Source organism: Cebus imitator, unplaced genomic scaffold (genome assembly GCF_001604975.1).
Source record: "Cebus imitator isolate Cc_AM_T3 unplaced genomic scaffold, Cebus_imitator-1.0 Scaffold300, whole genome shotgun sequence".
NCBI lineage: Eukaryota > Metazoa > Chordata > Mammalia > Primates > Cebidae > Cebus > Cebus imitator.
This window is the reverse complement of record NW_016107615.1, coordinates 1,439,977-1,466,738: the sequence shown is the minus strand read 5'-3', so window position 1 is coordinate 1,466,738 and position 26,762 is coordinate 1,439,977. Positions and strand designations below refer to the sequence as shown.

Below are 26,762 nucleotides of genomic sequence, written 5' to 3'. Positions count from 1 at the left end.
ACTGGGGAAAGAATGAAGTAGGAGGACTGTTTAGCCCAGAACTTTCATTCTTAAAGGGTCACAAATTTTAGACTTTCACACTACATAAAATTATACATACACACACACACACACACGAAATATATATACGTAAATATATATATGTATACTATATATACACACGTACATATATTAAGTATGCCATATAAATACACAATTATGTATGTATATATTAAACAGAAAGGTATGTATTTATATGTTGTGTCTTATAGAATTATAAGTTAAATAAAAACTGTTTAAATATGCCATAATCTTTTTCTCAAATTTTTAGAGATTTAGGAGGTATATGTGCAGGTTTGTTACATGAATATATTATGTAATGGTGAAGTTTGGGCCTCTAGTGTACCCATCACCCAAATAGAGAACAGTGTACCCAATATGTAACTTTTCAACTCTCCCTCTTTTGCAATCCCAGTGTCTATTTCTCTCTGTATGTCCATGTGCATCTATCATTTATCTCCTAATTATATGCGAGCACACGTGGTATCTGATTTTCTGTTTCTGAGTTATTTCACTTAGGATCATGACCTCCAGCTCCAACCCTGTTGCCAAGAAGGACATGCTTTCATTCCTTTTGATGACTGCTTAATATAGAATACTGAGAATAGAGTACATGTGCAATATTTTTAATCCAATCATATGTTGATGGACACTCAGGTTGATTCTATGACCTTGCCATTGTGAATAGTACTGTGATAAACATGAATGGAAGTATCTTTTTGATATAAAAAATTGTTTTCATTTGGGTAGATACCCAGCAATTAACTTTCTGAGTCACATGGTAATTCTATTTTTAGTTGTTTGGGAATCTCCATACTGTTTTCCAAGTACATAGAAAGGCTATACTAATTTACATTTGTACAAACAGTGTATAAGCATTTTTCTGTGCATTCTTGCCATCTCTTATTTTTTGACTTTCTTATAATTGCCATTCACATGTGTATACCTATGTAACAAACCTGCACATTCTGCACATGGACCGCAAAACTTAAAGTATAAAAATAAATAAATATGTGTGCATGTATCTTTATAGTAGAAGAGGATCATCACACACTGGGGCAGTTGTGGGGGGTAGGGGAGAGACAGCAGGGGGTGAGGAGGGTGGAGAGGGATAACACGGGGAGAAATGCCAGACATAGTATGCATCTAAAGTAAAATAAATAAATTTTTTAAAAAGACATAGGAATAAAAAAACAAAATTGGATATTGCCATCATTGAATAAAATACTTAGATTTTCAAAAAAATAATAATAAGTAAACAAATAAATAAAAATAATAGCCATTCTGACTGGTGTGAGATGGTTTCTCATTGTGGTTTTAATTTGTATTTTTCTGATGACTGATGGGTACCATAATCTTTTAAACTTCATCTTTTTTTATTTACCCTCTGCTATATAAGGAACTTAAAAAACAAAACCATACAGTACTCATATTATCCTCTGAGTCTGTATCTAATCCCCCTTCCATATAATTGTTAAAATGTTTTCATACAGCACTCCATGTAACTCTCCAACCAAATAAGCCTAATTCCTCAGTTGTTCCAACATCCATCCAGATCCCACTTTCCCCTACATAATAAATTTATTGAATTCCAACAAAAATGTAGTTTCTAGAATTAAACACATTAATCTAGTTGGGATTAGGACAATATGGCATGGGTGTATCTCCTGATGCAGTCAAGAAAGTATATTTCTTTCAGTGCAACCTATAATTCCATTTGCTTTTTCATTGACCATATAAAATTAGATTCATATTGAAATTGATGTAAGAAAATTCTTAGTGATTTTCCTATGCTACTGTCAAGCCAAGTTTCCATTATTCTATATCTATGCAGTTTAACTTTTCTTTAGGGGAGGGTGAAGTTCCTTATATGAGTAACTGCTTTATAGTTTCTTCTTAAATACTGTTATGTTCATAGAAGGTACATATTCTGAAAGTTACACATAAACATTTAATTTAGGGCAAAAAGTATACTTTTTTTAGACATGCATCCTACCTATAAAAACCTGGTGGCACCTGCTGCACCAGAAAGCTTTTTTCCATGTCTTGAAGAATGTCATTCAGCATCCGGATGCGGATGGGCGCTCTCTCCTTGGGATCATTAGCAGGTCGCATCTCATCAGACTGAAAAAGTTCAGCACTCTCCCGCAGGCGTGACGCCATGGCTAACAGTTGATGAGTGTTGGGTTGATCACCTGGTGAAGATAAATGAGCTATCTCAGAAGAGACATTCTCAAGGGAGCAAAAGAAGCATTTTATAATCAGGACTTTAAGTTATAAACCAGACAGACCACTGAAGAAGGAAGAGGGAATTGTCATTAATAGTTATCTTCTTTCTGTCACTTGACAAAAATAAGATTATATGCATTTGAATCTTACCTGTCCAAGAAAACGATTCAGCACCAAGTAAAATTTGAGAATATATTTATTGTTCCCAAAGCATTCTGTCTAAACTTGTTTTTATTCTACTAAATTAAGTTTATCACTGCTCATAATAATAACAACAATAAACAGGTAGTTCTGCTTGTTGAAGGATCACTATATTCCAGGCACTATGTCTTCAATATTGACCAAACCTTGTTTGTCACATACATTTCAGAGAATCTGAGAATTAAGTAAGGTCAGCAAATTGTCATAGGTTATCAAACAAGTAAACAACAGGGCAGAATTAGAAGTTTGATCTTTCTGACTCAGAAAACTATGTTCACCAGAGAGTAAACTGTATTTCAGGGAAGAAAATAAAAATTGAGTTGTTATCTTTTCTCTTGAAAACCTGAGATATGTTACTATATGTTTTCGTGTGTCCTTTGGGTTCATTTTTCTCTACTAGAAATGTCCTGTAATGTGAGGTTGAAATACATCTTTGACCTAAAAATACACCCAAAACTATTTTATGTAGTGTTTGCCTTGTTTTGTTTTACTTTAGAGATTTGTAATTTTGTTTCTTTTCCAATTGTTAGTGTAATTTACTAAAAGTCATTCTTAAAGGAATGGTGATAGCAAAGGTTGCACAGGACATTCCTTTGACTAAGAGAAAGGCAACACTCGTATAGTGGTCCACTGAATTCTGCAGCCAGCCCACTTGAGTTTAAATCCCTGCTCTACCACTTAGAATCTATGTGATATTGGTAAAGTTTTTGAGCCTCAGTGTCCTCATCTGTAAAATGAATGTAATAACAGTACCTGCTTCATAGATTTGTTAGGAGGATTAAATGATTAATACTTGTTGAGTTTTCCCTACAGGTAAGTGGTTCTCAGCTGACTTTATTCAAGACCTTCTTTAAAATAATTCTCTTATCATGTCATGAGAGGTGCATTCCCTCATCATCTTCTTCCAGATATCTCACCGTTAGAATCAGCCTTTAAGTGAGACAACAATTACTGGTATCCTTCTCAGAAGATTAAACACAACTGACTTCAACAAGGCCGGCACATCACTACAGAGGATCACTTCAAGTCAAGGTAATGAAGGAAGGTAGTGCTGGATAATCTAAATTGGCAGTTTTGGATAACATTGAGACAGGCAGATGGTGTGATGAACGTAGGCCTTCTGAAGCCTCCACTAGGAGAAGTCCTGGGCAAAAGGGAAATATCACAAAAGGACTCTCTCTGAGTAAAGTCCAAGGTTACCAGTTACCATAATGAAAATGCAGATTCCGGGACCTATTGATTCTTTCTGGAGGCAGAGCCAAGGATCTCCATTTTAATAAGCTACTCAGATTATTCTATACATATTTAAGTTTAAGAAAGATTACAGAGAGATGATATACTAAGAAAAGAAAAACTAGATTAGATGTATAACTGATAACATTAAATATGTCTGTCAAAGAATTACCAATCTCTAATATAATGATATTTTTGATTCTCACCTTCCTTTGACGGAAACTGTTTTACATGTAAAATTCTTTAGTGCCCAGCACAGTGTTGACATTCAATAATTGTTTACTAAATAAGCAAAGTAGATTCAATAAAGTATGCTTAGAAAAAAATCTGATAACAAATAATGGTATGTAAAGAGATAAGTAGTTTTATAAGGGCTACAAAGAGATTCACAGGTAGGCTTACATGAAATGTTCTTAGAGAACACAGTCATTTTTGCTAATTTTTAATATCCCAAAATCTAGTTTGAAAATGTGGTTGAAGGAGAAATAATTCTTGAAGCTAATATCTAGCTCCCTGTTCACTGAAATTAACAATAAAAATAAAATCAGTTGTAGGAGTTCAAAAGATTTTGGCATTTGATGTTTTCAAAGTGCATTTCACATTCTTTAATTATTTTGTTTAATTTTACAACAAAATGAGGCTGCAAGAGTGGGTATTTTAGGCCATTTAGAAAATCTTGCCCCTGAATAACTTACTCAATGTCGTTTTATGAAAATAGTTTGTCCTAAATTTTGATGGTTCACCAAAGTCAATGTATAGATAACTTCAAGGAAATATCTCTGCACAAGGCAAGAATAAGATGGCTATGGCACATTTAGATTATGCTAGAAAGACTGAACAACAGTAAAAACAAGTTCGACATCCTTAAGAGTCTTCCATTTAAGAAAGAAAAATCTGTTCTGATCGAACGTACGCTACAGAATTGAACACATTACTACTGAATCAAGTGAGACAAATTGTACCATTCTACCTTATTTAGCTTTAAATGAATTTATCTTTGACAGTTGTACAGATGTAGAGAACTGACAGCTTTAGGAACTGGCTGGCTCCAGAAAGGACCCTGACAGTGGAAACCAGCCACTCACAACACCCATATGCATTACTTCAAGGGTGTGAGGTTACACATTGAAAAGTAGTTCTATTTTTAATGTTCACTTAATCATTTTGATATATAAATCATGCTCCAAGGATTTCTAGTAGCCATTTCTCCGTCAATTAGAGCTTGCTTGTTCTTTTAAATAATACCGGAAAGAAATGTTACCTTTCCTCCTTAAGCTGTTGTGCCCCCAAATGATTGCTCTTTCATGCTCCTTAGGATCCCTCCTAGAATATCGGCTCTGTGAGAGAAGAGGTTTGTGTCTGTTTCGGTGCCATTTCCCTATCACCTAAAAGTGCAAGTTGCACCATTTAATCAATTAAAAATTAACATATACTTTTATCATAGCAGCTGCAATATTTGTATCCTTATCTGCCTTGTCTCTCTTCTCTTTCTAACTAGAAAGAACCCCATATCATTGGCAAATACATTTTATTTCTCTTTGTATCCCCAGATCATAACACAATATCTGTTTTATGGTAGTCATTTATGAATAAATTTGTTGAGTGAATATTGAATTATGAGGGGTCTTTTTTGAACTGTATTATTAAATTAAACAATGTCTACAAAATCATTCAGGGAGGTGTTTGGTGCTTACTGAGTATCCACAAATGCTACTTATTTTCTTACTAAAAATCCATTATTTTTGTAAAAGAAAAGAAAAATATTTTTTTAAAAAGAGGCTATGGTAGCATAATAATAAGTAATTAAATTAAATTGAATTAAAATATGCTCTACAAGAACCCCATAAAAACTAAGATTATATAAAACTTTGCTTAAGGTACAGGACAAATTGAGGCTGTTCACAGTTCAGGTTTAGAATATAATAAGCACATTTGAACAAAGGAAATTAACTGGAAATTAGATATTTCTCACAGAGAGGGTTAATACAATTATTTTTTTAATTATATACATGGAGTTTAAAGACCAAGGACTTGATATCAAAAGATAGATTACAGCCTGGTTTACTTAATTACTGTCAATGTAGTCATGAATAAATTACTTAATACTACAGTCCTTCAGCTTCCTTGGAGAAAATAAAAATGTAAGTGTCTAAGTGCATAAATCACTATATATACAAGTTTGTATTATTAGAATACAAAAACTAAACACAAGTTACTACCAACCCATTTTTTAAAGGCATGGAAAAAATACTGTAACAGCTTTACCAGTTATTTTTTTTTCCTCAAAGATATTACTCTTTTTCACGTCTTTGACCTGCATCCCCCAACCCAATGTATCATATTCCATATTCCTCCTCATATACACTTTAATAAGGATTTCTAATTTTATTTTGCTGTGCCTGTAAATTTGATGCCATTTTCCCCCATGGGCTGCTATCTCACACTTCTGAAGAACAAGGAAAGAAATAATATAAAGGGTAAAGGAATTAAACAGTGAACTTTAAAAAGTGATTCTTTAGCTCATTGCTCCTGGTGAAAAGCTAACCATTAATAAATTTTTATAGTATAGCAGAATATGCTAATTTATTATAAATATTAAAAACCAAGCTTAATATAATATAGTAAAGACTGTCTATGGAAACTATCCTGATATTATTTGAGACAACTGAAATATACTTATACATTTCAAACAAAAACAGTTTGCATTTGTTCTTTTTCTCTTCATCCCAAAGTAAAATACATGTGTTCAGTATGTATTTATTGAGTCCTATTTCGTATATTATTCTGAAAGTATTGAGAAAGAAGCAAAGACCTAAGACTAAATCTGTAATCTTAATAAATTCCTGATCTAGTTAGAAATGTACACAATACATCTAAACATACAATAAGTGTCACATGAAAGAAATTCTCATGAGTATGACTGAAGAGCTCATTGTGTGTATGAATGCTCTGATAAGTGTCCAGGGAAGAAGTAAATCTTGAGAGATAGATCATAAAACTGCCTAAAGTCAAGGACATCTTAAATGAGCTCTTGACAGTTCTGGGACATTATCTACATTGAAGCAGTTGAGGGGAGTGTTCCATTTTCAAACAACATTAATGTCTTTCCATCTGCATCCTTCAGACCTCACTATTCTAGAGGATGAATCTACCTCTAACCCAAATCCTCCCATTTTTCTAGTTTATTATGGAAAGAATGGAGCTGGATATTATAAGAAGTATTCATATTATTTAAAGAGGAAGAAAGAAGGAGGGAGGGAGGCAGGGAGAGAAGAAGAGAGAGAGAAATGTTAGTCAGCAGATGTCAAAATAGATACTGAGATCTAGGCAGGCCATTTCAGGAAAGACTCTAAGACGTTCTGGAGAAAACAAATCCCTCCTACTCAAGGAATCTTCTGCCTTCTAGCCAATCATCATCCTGCAGCATCCTGCACTTGAGACAGTTCATGAGGCAGTGTGGTTAGCAGATAGGTTGGGGGGCTTTGGAAACTGATAGACCTAGATTCAAGCCCAAATTCTACCACTAAGTATACATTCACTTAAGACACAAACTCCTCTGAGGCTCAATGTCTTAATCTCTAAATTGGACTTAGACCCCAGCTCAGCTCATAGAGCTAAAGGAAGTTAAAATATTTTAACAAATGTAAGAAACTTAACATCTGGAGCTTCAGAGAATAGCCTCTAAAGTGACGAACTTCTTCCCAGAAATCTTATTCCTCCTGAAGACCCTTGATACAGGATCCTAGAACACCTTGCAACAGCAGGTTACAAGCTCAAAGTCATTTTATAATGGCTTATACATGTAAAGCCTCTAAGACTTCTGGGTAAGGCCATTAACTACGGTAATGACTGTATTCACTGAATTTATGCATGCTGTAACCTGCCGGGACCTGGGATCTGCACAAACTACATTGTACCTGAGGTATTAAATAACTTGATGCATGCTATGGACAAGTTTGTCCTCTCCAAAACTCATGTTGAAAATTAATTGTCAACATTAATTGTAATGGCATTGGAAGATGGAGGCTTTGAGAGGCGATTAGTCCTTGAGGGCTCTGTTCTCATGGTGAGTTTAATGCCTTTAAAAAGTGGCTTTCAGGAGTGGATAGTCTCTCTTTGTTTTCCTCCAGTCTGCCATGTAGGAAACAGTGTTCCTCTCCTTCAGAGGATATAGCCTTCTTATAAGCAGAAAGCTTACCAGGCACCAAACTGGCCAGCTCCTTGATCTTAGACTTAAAACCTCCAGAATTGCGAGAAATAAATTTCGGTTTTTTATAAATTACCCAGTTATGGGTATTCTGTGATAGCAGCACAAAATGAATTAAGACAATTTGTTTCAACTTAGCATAAACTCCTGGGTAGTAAGAGAACAAACTTAATACCCAGGAGTTTACTCTAAGTTGAAAAAATTTAGGGTAAACGCCTGAAAAAATTTAGAGCTGTTTTTATTTATTTAGAGATGGGTCTGGCTGTGTCACCCAGGCTGGAATACAGTGGGGCAATCACAGCTCACTGCTGGCTTGACCTCTTGAGCTCAAGAGATCCTTCTGCCTCAGCCTTCCAATTATCTAGAGCCAAAGGCTTGCACAACCAGGTCCAGCTAATTTTTAAAGTATTTTTTTTTTCAGAGATGGAGTCTTGCTCTTTTATCCAGATTGATCTTGAACTCCTAGCCTCAAGTGATCCTCCTGCCTCAGCCTCCTATAGTGCTGGGGTTACAGGCATGAGCCACCCTGACCAGCCTATAACTTTCCTGTTCTCAAGAGTTATTTTACTGTGTGCTGTTGTGATCTGTTCAGGGTTTCATACTCCAACAAGTTTTAAATTTTAGTTTACTTCAATTTTTTGGTCTTTTTTTGTGGCTGTATTTTTAAAGGTGTACTCAATTTTATTTTAAATTAAAAGTGAAATGTACTGGTCATCCTCTAAAACAACATTTTTATATGAAACAAATGTAGGCTTTTTCTTTAATAGCATTTCCCAGAACCTATTATCGTATGGACGAGCTTACCACAGTTTTTTTTTTTTTTTTTTTTTTTTTTTTTTTTTTGAGACGGAGTTTCACTCATGTTACCCAGGCTGGAGTGCAATGGCGCGATCTCCGCTCACCGCAACCTCCACCTCCTGGGTTCAGGCAATTCTCCTGCCTCAGCCTCCTGAGTAGCTGGGATTACAGGCACGCACCACCATGCCCAGCTAATTTTTTGTATTTTTAGTAGAGACGGGGTTTCACCATGTTGACCAGGAGGGTCTCGATCTCTTGACCTCGTGATCCACCCACCTCGGCCTCCCAAAGTGCTGGGATTACAGGCTTGAGCCACCGCGCCCGGCCAAGTTTACCAGAGTTTTAAAGGTACTAACAATTGCACAATCATGGCTTAGACTTCACTGATTTATAGTGACAAGAAAAAGTATGATTTATGTTTTGCATAATACAGTGGTTAAAAGAAGAATAGAAGATTATTTGGGGGAAAATGTATGTTACTTAATGTCATCTTAAAAATACCTTGTGGTATCACTAAAGGAAAGAAATTACCAATAAGATTTCATCCAGGGGCAATAGCAGTTCTTTTTAGCCTACATTTTCTATTCTTCATGGTGCCTTTTAAAGTATGAATCACAATGAATCATCTCAGCTGGTGATTTAAAGATGTTAAACAAACAACTCAGGTATAGAAAAAATGTGGAAGCAATTGCACTATTGATACTCAAATAATCTAACATTGATTTTATAATGCATAAATAAAAAGATATTATTTAAGGATGCAATATGCCAGAAAACAATGGATAATTATAGCTAAACTGAATGAAACAGAAATCTTATTGCAAAGATACCAAAGTGATAGGTTTAGAAGGATTAGACTGGTTACTTTAAAAAAAATAAGCAAATTATTTTTACATTCTAAACATTATCCAATAATCCAGGTAACTAAGATGGATGCAAATCTAGCAAGATTGTCAACTCATTGCATGTAGTGAGTTCTCCAAATTTTCTGTCCATTTGGTGTATAAATACTGTATAGGCTCTTTTTGTGACCTATAAATAGATGTTGTCACCGTGTTATATTTGTGACTACAAGATCTGGCTATCGGCTGCTTGGGAAATATGAGCAAAAATGTTCCTGCATGAATTAAATTCAGGTGGAGTTTCTTCTTTTCATTCTCCTGAGGCAGAAAGTTGAAATTGTATATTTAACATCACAGGTGAGTCTAATTATTTCACATGCACTGAAAACGAAAGGAAGGCTTAAATAAAATTAATCAACATGGAGGCAAGGGTGCTTTGTGTTCCGTTACAAACCAAAACTAAAAGTATCTTTACGCAAACACAGAAACCAACAAACATTTTTAAAAGTGTGCCAGTGAGGAAACACTCATAGAATAATGGATTATGGTACTATTCTGTCGTGGGCAGAGGCTTTTATCCTAAAACTATACCTTAGGGAAAAAAACTTAGATAAAATGGGCCATTATTATGATGGGAGAGTAGGAAACGTAAGTCCCCCACAGATTTCAATCAATGTAGTGTCACATACAAAATGTAGGTAACTCGGAAGAAAACTTCAAAGGAATTTAGATGAAGTGCTCACAGTGGAGAAGGAAATGATCACAATGAAAAACCATGTGGATAGCAAAAACATGAGAGACAGAAGATAAACAAAAGAAAAAAAGGGACAGTGTGCTTAGGATAATAATTAAGTGACATTATGTGATAATGTCATAAAGAGAAATGTTGTGAAAGAAAAACTAGCTTTGGAAGACAAACTCTGACAATGTGGAGAAAAACAGATTTTGCTAAAGAGCCAGCTGCCTCAAATACTTTTTTGAACGCAGTGTGGATTACCAATAAATGAAATGCAATCTTTAATATGGTTATGTAGTCAGAGTCTATATAAAAATGTAATGGGGATTGAGACTAAATGGAATTTTAGGAATTTGCCCCCAAAGGATGGCCCACCTCTTATTAAATTTCTCTATTAATTTGAGCAAACAAGGTAAGATACTTTTCATCTAATGCTTTAGAGTTGAACTCCTTGTCAAATGAAAAAGGTAAGTTGCAGAAATGCCACCTCAGACCAAACCATTAGAAATCTAGCATGAAACAGAATTCCCATGCGAACAAAATCTGTTAGTGAAACTCTCTGGATTTTAGTCAGGATGCCCTGGACTTCTGAGGGAGGGCACGGGACTGAGGACCCACTATACTTGACTGTCTATTGACCAGTCTAGAGCTGGAATTGGTGTTAATTAAACCAAAATTGAAAACAGATGGGCTGAGAACTAGAATCATGCAATCAATAGTGCATAACTTAATTTTGCTAGTTGGGAAACTCACTCTTTATTTTTCAGAAAGAAAAAACATATTAGATTTCAATCACTTGCAATTGTAAAACAGAATCAAGCGACACTTAAAAATTGAAACTACAAATCTAACAGGACACAGAATGCTTGCCTTAGTGTGATCATCACCTTGAAATACTATCCTTTCTTCTAAAATGAAGTGACTGATGCTAATGAATTATCAGACCTAATAAAAAAAAGAAAAAAGCCAGATCAAATTCTCATTGTCAGTTATTCAAAGAAAAGGAGGAAATGCTGCCAGCAACTATTTTACATTTGGTGAGATAATCAAGAGGTGGCAATAGGCCACACAGTTCAAAATGATGTTTCCTGCTGCGTCTGACTTGCACTAAATAAATGTGTACATAGCTAGATCAAATGAAAATTACTTTTACTGTATTTGGTCATATGCCGTATTTACAATGATGCCATTTAATAAATAATTAACATTCAAAAATCTGAAAGAAAATAGCATATATTAAGCAAAAAACATCAGCACTACATAGTCATTAATTGTTTTAAAGTGCTGTTTTAAAAGTTAAGAAGTGGATAAGGTGAGAAACAGCAAATTTAGTTAAGATTATTATATTCTCACTCTTTAGTTTGCTCTAAGGTTCAAGGGTGTGGTTGTATTTTATTCATCCTTGATACCTTCCTCTGCCCCTGCAAACTAGTACCGTAGCATTCTAAATGTATTTTTTGCCCATACAGTTAGCAACTGTAGATTGAAAATATATTTGTGGAAAAAAATGGTTTCTTTAGTGATCACATGCAGACTTTTTTTTCTTGTCATTATTTCCTAAGCAATTCAGTATAACAACTATTTACATTGCATTAGATATTATAAGTGATCTACAGATGATCTAAAGTGTGTTAGAGGATGTGTACAGGTTATATGCAAATACTACACCATTTCATATGAGGAACTTGAACATTCATGGACTTTGGTATTTGAGAGAGTTCCTGGAACCAATTCTCCATGGAAACCAAGGGATAACTGCACTCATTTTTTGTCAGAAGTATTAATACATCTGAATTATATCAGCTATCTTATCCATCACTATTTACACTATATCTCCATATACCACAAATAAATATTCATTCTCCATTATGTGCTTGGCATTGACCAAATATTATGAGCCAAGGTCACTCAGTCAAAATGAGCTTTCAAGAACCATCCAATAAATCAACTCAAACAAATTATTCACTGGTAAATTATCCTTCTTTCTGGTGATTGTGAGAACAGTTGAGAATGGTCTGCTGCTACAGCAAACTAGTGTAATAAATAAACAAGATGGCCGGTTGTCAAGTGGTAAAAATTACACCATTGAAAATGCAATTGGGTTTCAGAGACCTTCATACTGTTTGCAGTAAGGAGACACAGTATTTTATAGTTCAGCCTTGAAGGTCACTTTTTTTTTTTTTTTTTTTTTTTTTTTACCGTAGAGAATTTAAGAGTAATCACTGCAAACTGTCATAAAAATAAGAAAATATATTAACAATTTAAGTTTGTATTAAGCAGTAAAATTATATGTTTCATTTAACACAGTACTGGAATTCTGTTTAGCTAATAAAATTACCTAGCATTGCAGCTAAAATTAAAACTGCAATATGTACTTAGGTGTTGATAAGTGGTTTCCATTACTCACACATTAGCACTTTACTGTATTTGATTTTTAGCCATTAAAACGAAAATAGTACAGTTGCCTACAGTTTAGCAAATATTTGAATAATCTTTGACCATGATTATATTGTCACAATAAGTAAAATACAAAAACATATAGTTTAAAGATGTCAGGTCATATTAATTCTATCAAACAGTTACACACAGGACATGGTAAAAGAAGTATTTTGGCCTATTTTGTTTGGTTACATTTTGTTTTGCTTTGCATTGCTTTTTTTAATATGTGTACATATCAAGTCTGACCTCATCTTTCTGAGTGAAAGTGGCAGAGAGACCCAAAGAATTTCACATCCAAAGAAAACCAACCACATACAACAATCAATAACCAAATAAAAAGTTTCATCTTTGGCAGAAGTCTGATATGGCTGTAAGAGGCCAAAGTGCTCCTCGCTCCTCCATTTGAGAACCTTGGATTTTAGGGACAGATTCATCTACAGGTATTGATCGACTTACGACCTATGCAACTTACGACCATTCGACTTTACGATCACAATCGCTAGCCATGACTGCTCCGCGTCTGGCAGCTCAAACGTTGCCCAGCTGGGCGTACGACAGTGCCGACCAGCTTCCGGCAGCACTACCATCTCCGCGTGCACCATTACAACTGTTTTCCCAGACTCGGTACAGCAATTTGTGTTTTGTGTCTTGGATATTTTTCATCAAACCCCTCCCAATAAACTTTTTATACATTTCGAAGCAATGGACCCAAATATCGAACGATTTGCAAGGATTGAACAGATGGCGCACGATGTGTTTCATCCGTATCGTGAAATTTATGAAGAAAAAAAGAAACATACAACTCAGACAAAGCACACTATGTTTATGAAAAAACCAACTCCGGTAACCCCAACTGCTGCCTCAGGTGACGACATCAATGATCGCAGCCAAGCACCAGCGGCCAATAAAATGTTTCGTACATGTTTATATATTTTGATATGTTTTGCAATTGGGAAAATGTTTCCTATGGTACTTTTTACACCTGTATTTTGTATTTTTGCATGCACCTGTATTTTGTAATTTTGTATGTTTTGCAAATATTAAACCAGTTGTACTGGTAATGCAGTGTTTTACTTAAACCTGACAAATGTAAAAATAAGAAACAAAATGGTGTAGAGATGATACAAATGGCATAAAATGAACAAAGAAAATTATGATATATAACAATAATGAAAGAAAACTATGATAAAATATGACTTAAAGATTTTTATCACATCATTTCACAGTACTGTACATATAGCCTACTCAACTTACGACCAAATCGTGTGACGACCGGTCTGTCGGAACCAATCGTGGTCGTAAGTAGAGCACTAGCTGTATATATAGTGGCGTCTGCCTTGGAGTGAAAATCTCTGTAGAATCATTGCAGTTCTGTTTTGTTTTGTTTCTCCTGTGATGACACACGCTTAGATATAACTATTATGGAAAAGGTTATTAATTTCCTTGGCCTATTCTGAGAATAGCTCCTTTCCCTTCTTGCTTTAATTAAAACCTGATTCTCACCTAAGGATATCAGTTGCATTTTAGCTCCCATAGGCAGCAGTGCTTTTTTTCCCCTGTGCTTTTGTACCACCCACCCTAGAAGAATAATATGAAGTGTTTCTAGATCACCACCGTTCACTCTTCGAAGATTTTTATCTCTTGACTCATCATCACTCACTCTTTCGCAACTCTTAATTCTTGTCAATTTCAGTATCTACATAGAGATATTCTCTTTTCCTTAGTTTCTTTGCTATTCCATTACTATACAGTATAGATACAAAGATTTAAAAAAAGCTATATACCTCCCTCATGAGGAAATTCCTTGTGGACAAAGGACAGACAGAAATCAGTCATCCCTCTGCTCACATGAGATAAGCACATATCTGATTGCTTCCTTTGCCCTACTTTTTCACTAAACCAGACTAAGGCACACGTGATTCTTCCTGTAAATTGTGTATTCAGTGAAAGGCGAATCAGAAACTCAAGAGATTGCAGTTTTTTGTCCCTTATCTATCTATGACCTGGAAGTCCCCTCTCTGCTTCAAGCTGTCCCGCCTTCCTGTAACCAATGTACATCTTACATATATTAGTTGATGTCTGAATCTGTGTCATGGATGCACCCTTAACATTGGCAAAATAAAATATCTAAGTTGACTGAGATCTATCTCACGTATTTTGAGTTCACACTTGTTTAATGTATCTTTTGTGATAGGTGTCTCAACCGTTAACCTAGTGATAAGTGAGGAAAAGAATCTTTTCTTGCCTGCATTTGCATCCCCTCGAAGGTTGGAAAAAATCCAAAATTATGCTGAATTTTCCCATGTATAATATGTATCTCTTCCAGGCTCTTAATGCTGTTTCAAAACTTACATTTCCATAGTTTTTCACTTTCTTACCCTCCTAAAGAAAACCTATTTTATGCTTTTCTAATCTAAAGAAACTTGACAAGGAATCCCAACACCAAATTTACCTATCTGCTGTGTGTTCTGCCTCCCTTCACATTTTCATGGATGGACTACTGTGTTTCTGCTTTGATCTGAGTGCTGTGTCCCCCCAGAATTCCTATGCTGAAATCTAACCCCGAAAGCGATAGTATTAGGAGGTGGGACCTTTTAGAATTGATTAGTTCGTGAGGCCAGAGCCCTAAAAAATTAAACCAGTGCCCTGTTAAACACGAGAGAGCTTCTTCCACACTTCTACCATGTGGAGTTTTAGCAAAAAGATGGTCATCTTTGAACCGGGACGTAAACCCTCACCAGACCGTGAAACTGCTGGTGTCTTGATCTTGGATATCTTAGCCTCCAAATTGTAAGAAATAAATTACTGTTGTTCATCAGCCACCCAGTTTATGGTGTTATAACTGCCTGGTCTACTACAGTTCCTAACTAATACAAAGTCCTCAATCCTTGTGTTTCCCCCACTTAGGAAAATCAATACAGTAATTATCGGTTTACTCTCTTGTGTGAGCAAATTTTACCACTCCACTAGATCACTGTCATCAAAATAAAAACATGCTACACTTCCTTGACTCCATACTTATACCACTGTTACAGGAAAGGGGCCCAGATCCAGACCCCAAGAGACGGGTCTTGGATCTCATACAAGAAAGAATTCAGGGTGAGTCTGCAGTGCAAATCAAAAGCAAGTTTCTTAAAAAAGTAAAGTGGTGAAAGAACAGCTATTCCATAGACCGAGCAGGGCATTTCCTAAAGTAAGAGGAGGAACGTGTCCACTGTAGGTACAATGCTTGCTTATGTACAGGATACAAAAGATCATGGGTGGATATGCTCTGCTATAAGTGTTTGCGATAAAGGATTAATTTCTTAATTACTACATTTTGCAAGAATAAATATAGTTGTCTTTAAAACAAAATTAGGAATGCCGTTGTTCTCAAGACGTTAGCATGTTAGAACACTCCCAAGTCTGGGTCTGTTGAGTAAACATTATCAATCTGTTCCCTTAACCATAAACACTGAGAGACTAGGAATGCCTAAGTTTCTGGGGATGCAGCCCAGCAAGTCCCAGCCTCATTTTCCTAGCCCTCACTCAAGGTGGAGTCACTCTGGTTCCTATGCCTCTGACACCAACACATATCCCCAATTTATAACCTCATTTTCTTTCAGATGCCTTCTAATCCGGCTTTTGCTTATANGGTGGAGTCACTCTGGTTCCTATGCCTCTGACACCAACACATATCCCCAATTTATAACCTCATTTTCTTTCAGATGCCTTCTAATCCGGCTTTTGCTTATACAAATCCATTAAAATGGTTTTGTTAAGATCACCAATGACTTCCACATTGCTAAATCCAGTAGTCAATTCTCAGTCCTCCTTTTCTTTACCCATTAGCGGCATTTGACACAGTTGATTACTTCCTCTTCTTGGGAATATTTTATCCACTTGGCCTCTGGTTATAACATTCACCTGTTTTTCTATTATTGTTTGGACACTCCTCATTGGTCTCCTTCTATGATTGTACCTTTTCTCCCAGCTTGTAAAGGTAAGGAGTGCCTCCGAAGTCTTAGACCTTTTCTGTCCCCTACGTGGAATCCCCTAGAAATTTCATCTAGGATGAATCCGAAATTTATATTATCAGGTCAGATATCTCCTCCAGACTCAAAATGCAACTGCTATGTTCTGCTATCACATTTATTTTGGGAATACAAATTTGTATAACAGTAATTAATATTATGGCACTTAGTGACTGATATTAGTTTGAACATAATGGTAATTTCAGATTTGCTTTTATTTATGCCAATTTTGTCTCACTATGGGAATGGATGTAGGTATGTTTCTTAGGCGCAGGGATTTTAATTTTGGTTTATTTATTTCGCTGCTGTTTGTTTTTGTTTTGTTTGTTTGTTTGGATAATGGAACCATGCCAGGCATACCATAGAGGCTCGATAAATATTTAATTTAAATATTTAAATGAACAAAAAAGTGAATTCAGGAGATGGTGTGAAGTCCATGGCGATTACATGCAAAAATTTTTATGTGCATGTAACTTTCTGTGGAGAAAGATCATAATTTTCTTCAGAGGTTGAAAGAGGTCCTTAATCATCCACATAAACCAGATTGATAATATGATTCTAGCAATAACCCAAAAGGTCATTTTTTGAGCATCATTCTTAGCCCGTGTAACTTAAATGTTCATATAGCCGTGATAATGATGAAATAACATGTTAATCTGTAGATTTGCTATGTTGGACAATTGTAATGTGCCAATGTGCTAACAAGGTTTGAAGGAGGTACATCTCACACATTAGCCTGAAAATCCAAACATCACAAATATGAACCACAAAAGAATCATATATATGAATTTTGAAGACTAAACCCCATTGCTTAAAAAATGGATTTTAGCATGTAAGATGACAGTATTGCTAACACTTTTGGCCTCAGAAAAGCAACTTATCATCTATAATTCTATTATAGAATGTTAGCATTTTGTAATATACTCTTTGGGGCATCTTTTCATGCATAACAGTTACTGCTTTAGAGATGAACAAGTATTGTAAGGCTGTTAACCTCTTTTGTTTTCTGAAAGTTTAAAGTTTTATATGTAATACCAACAGAATTTTCTGAAGTATGTAGTGTAAAAACTAAAGAAACAGCAAAATGGTTTACAGAACAAATAAAATTAATGTTTAAAAAGTATTTTCAGAAATGATATTGATTATGCACAAACTATTTAGACCTTTATTTATACCTGCTTCTATCTTATTTTGTAAAATGTCATATGCTTGGTTGCCCAGAGTGACTGCTACAGGTAGACACACTGACAACAGTGAGATGAAATCCTCATGTAGGTAGGAAAGAAGGAAACGACATAGAGACTAACTTAAATATACAAAAAGCAGAGCAACATGAGGCCATTTTGTATGGGAACCAATAGCTGTTCACAAGGTCATAGTTTTATAGCCACTATAATAAAACCATAAGAAGTACTGAGGGGGAAAAAAGGAGTAATCTCTAATTCAGACAATAATAAGAAATCCAGGTAAAGAAAAAAGGATGAAATCTTCAGCTATTGGAAATATGTGGCTTTTTAGAATTATCTGTTTTCAAAGAATTACTGTTTCAGCTTTACAGTTAAAATATTGACTTTTTTATTGAGAAATAGTTGTCCACAAATGACTCATCGAAGATCTGTTAGGAAGATGTGTGACTCAGAGAGGAGGAAGGTAAAATCTCTAATCACAATACTGCTCTTTCTATGTGGTTAATGAAGACAAATTAGGAGCCTAATTAAAAGATTTGTATGTAGATAAAAGGAAAGTAAATGTAATTATTAGGGTGGGGTCAGCATTCTGCAGAGAGATATGTACTCAAACATGAAGGAATTGAAATAGAAACTCGGAAATAATTGCCTGGTTTCTTCCTTATCATCTTTGATCTGAGGTCTGAGCCAACATCTCAGTCAAATGGAGTGGGGCCCATATGACATAGAAACCAGCCCCAAAAGAGAAACTTCCAGGCCAGCCTTGTTTGAACTGATTGACTGTTAGGTGCAATGTTAAAAAAAAAAAATGGATCATTGAACTATATTATTCTATATGGAACCTGAAAATAATAATAAAAACTTAGAATTATAAATCTCTCTGACAACATAGATGGGCCTTCCTTTAAAATCTGGTATTCTGCTTTATGCTCACACATAAGTGCATCTCATTTTTGTTGACTAAAAGCTAAAATTCTTCCAGGTCCTTCCCAGGATCACCTTCTCCAGGAAGCACAGCATTGTCATAGCTAGTAAGATCATCGATGACTTCATTCCTTGTTTAAAATTAGTTGAACAATTTTTCATTGGTAAAATTACTATAAATCAAAGGAGAATTACCTTTAAGGTTGTTTTGAACTTCTAAAGCTATATCAAGTGCATTAAAGGGCAGAACAGGTTCGTTGGCAATTTGCAAAATCACTTCTCCCGAAAGCTGAAAGAAAAAAGAAAAAAGGAAATACTAACATTCAGTAATTAGGAGTTTTCATTTGTTTGTTTTTCATGCTTTCAGATATTTTTATACATCTAGAGCAGCAAAAACACACAATAAAAATCTAGTTTTATAAAATCTCATTTTTCTTTTAAATCCTTACTTTTGTCTTTCTATAAAGAAAAAGACCTCAGTAACTTTTTCACATTTCAGAATAGTATAAAGAAATATATCATTCATTTTCTGAGCTGAAATATTAAGAAATGGCTTCCCTCATTGAAAGAGTTGCAATATTTAGACTTTAAATAATTCCTTACAGTTCATAATATCACATGACCAAACAAGCAGTAGAGAGGAACAACTGAAAATCAATGTCTGGTTATTGTACTAAGCAAAACTTCAGACAAAATTAATGATTGATTTATTTTATTTGATAACCTACGGGCCACATTTGCCAGTTTACTTTGAAAGTAAACTTGGCTTCCAAGTTAACCTGTCTTGTGATTTATGGTAACATCCTGTCACTAAAGAAATTTTTCTGAGTTCCTCAAATTACATACTGATGAATACATAGCCTAATGACATTGAAAAGGATGCTTATTTGTCTTTGAATCATGAAATTTTGCTGATTTGTTTCAGAATCAGGAAGTTCTGCTGATTGTCCTGCATGTAGACATTTTAACCTGTATGTTGACATCTGTAGCCAGTGATTGTAACCTCTGCATTATACCCTCCAGCAAAAAGAACAACTCTGATATGAGGAGGCTTCCTCCCTTCTTCTAGACTTCCTTAGGAAACCCTCCCAACTTGGAACAGACTCTGCGGTGGTGTGTCTTCACGGGTGGATCTTTACATTTGGCTTCCAATAAACCTCCCTCAAAATCTTAAGTACTATTTTCCTTCATGTTTTTATTCAATTCCTAACTGCTTTTTAATTTTTACAATTTTCTATAATCAAAACGAATAGTATTAATACATATTTGAGATCAATGATTAAAATAAATAAATAAAAAGTTTAAAAGACATCCCCAAAGCTCATATCTGCAATTTTCATACATACATAATTCCCCCATGACCCTACCCACATGCACTTCAGCTGAACTAGCATCTGCTTAATAGGCTGAACAAGTCATATGCATTCATACACATCTCAGAGGACCTTCGGGCTGGCAGCAAATGCCATTGTTATCTCTCTCTCTCTCATAAGTGATATTTAATATTTACCTGGGCTTAACAAATGTACCTACATCTCTCATAACCCTGAAGGCAGCACACAGGGAAATGTGACTATGTTGATATTACTAATGCAGTAAGAAATGTGGTTAGTGAATGAAAAACATTGTCTTGTGAAGCTACACAGGGGAAATTAGCACACTAACGACACAGAATGCATAAAAGATATAACTTACAAGGAAATTATGATGTTTATATCCAAATATATACATTCAACAAGGTCCCAATTCCACTTAATATTTGATAATGGGTTGGCTCTGTGTCCCCACCCAAATTTCATCTTGTAGCTCCCATAATTCCCATGTGTTATGGGAGGGACCCTGTAGGAGATGATTGAATCATGGGGGCATGTCTTTCCCATGCTGTTCTCATGATAGTGAATAGATTTCATGAGATCTGATGGTGTTTCCCTGATCTCTTTTTTCCTGCTGCCATCCATGAATGATGTGACTTGTTCCTCTTTGTCTTCCACCATGATTGTGAGGCTTCCCCAGCCATGTGAAACTGTGAGTTCTCAAACCTCTTTCCTTTGTAAATTGCATCTTGGGTATGTCTTTATCAGCAGCATGAAAACAGATTAACACAGTAAATTGGTACCAGGAGTGGGGCACTGCTGATAAAAAAAAAAAAAAAAATTGAAACTGGGTAATAGGCAGAGGTTGGAACAGTTTGGAGGGTTCAGAAGAAGACAGGAAAATGTGGGAAGGTTTGCAACTCCCTAGAGACTTGTTGAATGATTTTGACCAAAATGCTGATAATTACAGAAAAAATAAAATCCAGGGTGAGGTGGTCTCAGATAAAGATGAGGAACTTTTTGGGAACTGGAGAAAAGGTGACTTTTGTTATGTTTCAGCAAAGAGATTGGTAGCATTTTGCCCCATCCTTGAGATTTGTGAAACTTTGAATTGAGAGAGATGATTTAGGGAATGTGGTAAAGAAATTTTGAAGTTGCAAAGCATTCAAGAGATGACTTGGGTGCTGATACAGGTATTCAGTTTTGAAAGGGAAACAGAGCATAAAAGTTTGGAAAGTTTGCAGCCTGACAATGCAACAGAAAAGAAAATCCCATTGTCTATGGGATTTATTCAAGCCAGCTGCAGAAATTTGCATAAGTAACAAAAAGCCAAATGTTAATCATCAAGACAATGGGGAAATGTTTCCAGGGCGTGACAGAGACCTTTCAGCAGCCCCTCCCACCACAAGCCTAGTGGTTTTGGAGGAAAAAATGGTTTTGTGGGCCAGGCCCAGGGTCCCTCTGCTGTGTGCCATCTGGGGACTTGGTGCCCTGTCTTGTAGCTGCTCCGATCGTGACTAAAAGAGGCTAAGGAACAATTCGGGCTGTTGCTTTAGAGGGTGGAAGCCCCAAGCCTTGGTAGCTTCCACATGGTAGATTTGAGAACCTCTGCCAACATTTCAGAAGATGTATGGAACTGCCTGTTTGCCCAGGAAAAATTCTGTTGCAGGGGAGAGCCCATCCACTGCTACAGCAGTGTGGGAAAAGGAATGTGGGATGACAGCCCCATACAGAGTCCCTATTGGGGCACCACCTAGCGGAGCTGTAGAAGAGGACCACCATTCTGCAGACCCCAGAATGATAGCTGCACTGACAGCTTGCACCCTGTGCCTGAAAACGCCACAGACGTGCAACACCAGCTTGTAAAAGCAGCCAGGTGTGGGGTGCCTATACCCTGCAAATCCACATGAGTGGAGGGAATCTACCTCCTGCATCAGTCTAACCAGGATGTGAGACATGGAGTCAAAAGAGATCATTTTAAAAAGAACTTTAAGATTTGACTGCCCTGCTGAATTTCAGACTTGCATGGGGCCTACAGCCCCATGTTTTGGTCAATGTCTCCCATTTGGAATGGCTGTAGTTACTCAATGCCTGTACCCCCATTGTATCTAGGAAGTAACTAACTTGTTTTGATTTTACGGACTCATAGGTGGAAGGGACTTGCCTTGTCTCAGATGAGACTTTGGACTGTGGACTTTTGAGTTAATGCTGAAATGAGCTGACACTCTGGGGGACTGTTGGGAATGATTGGTTTTGAGATGAGATGATATGAGATTTGGGAGGGGCCAGAGGTGGACTGGTATGGTTTGGCTGTGTCCCCACCTAAATATTATCTTGTAGCTCCCATAATTCCCATGTGCTGTGGGAGGGACCCAGTAGGAGATGATTGAATAATGGGGGGTGGGTCTGTCCCATGTTCTTGTGATAGTGAATGGGTCTCACGAGATCTGATGGTGTTAAAAACGGGCATTTCCCTATACAAGCTCTCTTTTTGCCTGCCTCCATCCACGTAAAATGAGAGTTACTCCACCTTACCTCTGCCACAATTGCGAGGCTTCCTCAGCCACATGAAACTGTAAGTTCTCCATTAAACCTCTTTCCTTCATCAATTGCCCAGTCTTCAGCATGTCATTATCAGCAGTGTGAAAATGGACTAATATCATATTTAAATGTTATATTTCCCAAATGTTTGCACAATGCAAGTCATAAAAAAATTTAATCCAATTTGATCTTCTATACGTTTGGAAAAATGTATTTATTAGAAATAAAGAGGAGAAATGACCCCTTTTTTAAGTTCTGAGATACATGTGCAGGATGTGCAGGTTTGTTATATAGGTAAATGTGCACCATGGTGGTTTGCTGCACTGATCAACCCATCATCTAGGTATTAAGCCCCATGTGCATTAGCTATTTTTCCTAATGCTCTCCCTCCCCCCACCTTTACTCACCTAAAAAGGTCCCACTGTGTGTTGTTCCCCTCCCTGGGTCCGTGTGTTCTCATTAAAGAATGACTTTTGATAACCTTTTATTCCTTTGAGGTATTTTTCTCCCAGATGTAGCAACCAATGCCTAAGGTATCTTTGCAGTCTTATCCCCAATGTTGGGGTGCTGAAAAAGGATCTCACAAAATGAGACTTTGACATACCGAGCTAAAGAAAGAGCCTCAAGGTCTCTCAGCCCTTCCCTTGCTTGCCCTGCACCCTTCCAACACCTCTGTCTCTCTCAAACCACAAGATGAGGATGTTCTCTGAAGTTCTCTTATTTATCTAAAAACTAAAATTCCAAAGAGCAACACAGTCATCTTTCATCCCATCTTAGAAATCTCATTATTTGTCACTGAGGGAATCAACCACATCTGAATGGACTTTTTCAAACAGATAGTGTCACTTCTCAGGATGATTCAATTACTAAAGAGAGTCATTTACAAATTAATTTTGTCTCCCAGGTCTTTTCATTCTCCCTAATAATAATTTACTATTCATGAGAAGAATGGTCTAAATTCCCCATCTCCCTCTGCTTTACAAAAAAGGGTACATAAATATATTTCTATACTCCATTGAGTTATTGGGTAATCCTTTTGCAATTCCCCCCGTCATGCACATTAAATAAATATCTATGTCTTTTTCTCCTATTAGTCTGCTTGTTGTCAGTTGATTTTCAGCAAAACTTCAGAAAGTGGAGGGAAAGCTTTCCTTTTGCCCCCTACACCAGCATAGTGAACACAAAAGTCCTGAGAAACTGCCTACTCTGATCAAGCTGTACTTCAGGAAAAAAATTGTCTGCAATAGAGTGATATAAATTATCTTTCAATTCTACCTCACCGCATCCAAATCATACAAGGAACACCAAAATATAAAAACTAATTGTTTATAAAAATAATTTTTAAAATAAAATGAGAAGGATTATGGTTGATCTTTTTTTTTTCAAATTTGAACTGTATAATAGAGACTCCAGAACACATCTGTTTTGTTTATACTTAGAATCTGGATACCACACATTACAAAATATTAAAATAAAAGAAAAAGGAGGAAACTTCTCTGAGTCCTGCTGAAGAAAGCTGTTTTGTTTTGTTTTTTTTAAGAGTAGCTTGGCAGCTTGAACACTGGTATATAAGCCAACTACCTTGCTATTTCTTTCAAAGAAAATCTGGCAACAGAGATTGCAACGTCAGAAACACCTGGCCCACAATGGAATGCTTAGACTAAATTGGCTTTCTTTGCAGCTTCGTAAGCAAGAGGAAGATTTGTATACCCCTTACCCACTCTGAAACTCAGCCATCCTCAGGCATGCCAGAACAACTTTCCTTTACATTCATATAAGGCCTCATTCTTTTCAAAGTGCTTTACACATGCATATCTCATTTCACCATCGTGACAACCCTAAGAGACAGGTAGATGGGGAATTAATATCCTTTGTTAAAAACATTGGGAATTGGCCGTGGTGGCTCATGCCTGTAATCCCAGCACTTTCGGAGGCTGAGGTGGGTGGATCACGAGGTCAAGAGATCGAGACCTTCCTGGCCAACATGGTGAAAATTCATCTCTACTAAAAAAAATACAAAAATTAGCAGGGCGTGGTGATGTGCACCTGTGGTCCCAGCTACTCGGGAGGCTGAGGCGGAAGAATCACTTTAACCCAGGAGGGAGAGGTTGCAGTGAGCTGAGATTGTTCCACTGCACTCCAGTCTGGTGACAAAGCAAGATCCGTCTCAAAAAAAAAAAAAAAAAAAATTGAGAATCATCTTCATCGAGAACAGTTAACAGTAATGGCAAAGCTAAAATACCAAAAACTAAATTTTCTTGAGCACCTACTAGGTGTCATAGCTGTATGGAAGTTTTTAAACATCATTCTCTCTCATTCTCACAACAGCTCAGCAAGGCAGATATCATGTTTGTATAAAAAAAGAAATTGAGGTCTCAGAGGTTAGTTAACTTGCTCAAGTCACCTACTCCAGGGTAATAGATTTGAAGGCCTGTGCTACTTTTTTGCTGTAACACGAGGTTTAAGTCAGGATCTAGAAACAAAAACTCTCAGTTGGTTATTTATGGAAAACTAAAGCTAGAATTTATGTTTTTTACTTCTTGCCACTGTTCTTTCCACTCTACTACTGTGTTTCCTGGTGAAAAAAATACGAAAACCTATGTTTCTTGTAATACTACTGGCCAATACCTGCAATACCTTATTTCCAATCCTGAACATCTATTATATTTACATACCTGTGGCACATAGCATAAGCAAATAACTACTCAGCATCTGTAAAATTACAATGCAATGACTTTACAAGTACACATCTGCCTCCAGATCCTGGGGTCATTCCTTTCCACTCTTCTCTGACCAAACTAGCCCTGAGCAGAAGATAAAGGAATAATAAATTAGAAATAGAAAACTGCATAGAACTAAAAATATTTTTAAAAGATAAAAGGACCATTGTGTGGAAAACTGAGTCAATAATCACCACATTGCAAAAGCTTTTCTCTTTCACTAAATAATATTGATATTTCCAGAGTTAGTAGTCTCACTGGTTTAGGCAAGATCAGATTGACAAAAGATAAAACCTATACATAGAACCTTATTCTACATTTTAAGAATATAAATATCACCCTATGAGGCAATAAGGCAACAGATTATTTACAAAGTTTAAGGAAAAATTGCACACACACACACACACACACACACACACACAAACACACGTATACATAACCCTGTATTAAGTTTTCTTAAAATACTCTTTTGAACTTTTAAATACAACAAAATTACTTTAGGTCAAGGAAAGAGAAGTCAAAGTACTTCTTTGACTTCATCACAAATCTTTCTCTTACTCACCAGACCAATGTAGACAAAAAAATATTATTTACTAAACTGTCAATATCTAAAGAGTAGTGTGCATTTTCTTCCCTTAATTTTTGTAACTCATTACCCAGTATAGTGCCTCTATTCGCAATAAATGCTTTCAATAAATCTGTTACTTATTGAATGGACAGTGCATTCAAACATATATAGGTTCACTAAAACAACACCAATGCCTTGGGTCTATCATGTCATTTCTCTTTAGCCACAGGCATGGTTGAGCATTGTGTAGTTTATATAATTTTATAAACCCAGATTAACGTAATCATAGTTTATACCTTTCACTTAAGCTGTAAGCTAAACTATCATCATGGGATATTTTTATGTCCTCAATTAAATTTAAAATGCAATAGAGCCCTACTATGAAAGTTGATGTTGTGAGGTAACAATAACACCTGTTTTATAAGGTAGCATTAAAAAAAAAACTGTGATATCACCGTGGCACTTGCTAAAAAAACAAAAACAAAACAAAACAAAAACTTCACCTGAATTAAATTTAAAGGCGTTTAATTGTGCAATGAGTGATTTGTGAATCTGGCAGCCCTCAGAGTCACAACAGACTCAGGGACTGCAGGGATGCCTTGTGGTCGGAACAAATGTACAGGCAAAGAAAAGGGAAGCGACGGCTGGGCGCGGTGGCTCAAGCCTGTAATCCCACCACTTTGGGAGGCCGAGGCGGGTGGATCACGAGGTCAAGAGATCGAGACCATCCTGGTCAACATGGTGAAACCCCGTCTCTACTAAAAATACAAAA

The 26,762-nt window shown here is 36.2% G+C and overlaps 1 protein-coding gene and 1 non-coding gene across 6 annotated transcripts in view; both read right to left on the bottom strand.

Annotated features, from left to right (window-relative positions):
- The window catches only part of NAALADL2 (N-acetylated alpha-linked acidic dipeptidase like 2), a 1,349,309-nt gene that overhangs the window by 39,092 nt on the left and 1,283,455 nt on the right, over window positions 1-26,762 (bottom strand). For all 5 annotated transcript variants that reach the window (XM_017502844.2, XM_037729372.1, XM_017502843.2 and 2 more), the window contains 2 exons: window positions 19,044-19,137; window positions 2,036-2,234 (listed from right to left, as the gene is read on the bottom strand). In XM_017502844.2, the coding sequence (XP_017358333.1) occupies window positions 2,036-2,234; window positions 19,044-19,137 (293 nt within the window). The remainder of the gene's footprint in view (window positions 1-2,035; window positions 2,235-19,043; window positions 19,138-26,762) is intronic.
- On the bottom strand, window positions 17,408-17,513 carry LOC119467533. Its single transcript, XR_005196069.1, has one exon. It is a non-coding gene; the product is annotated as a small nucleolar RNA U13 (small nucleolar RNA).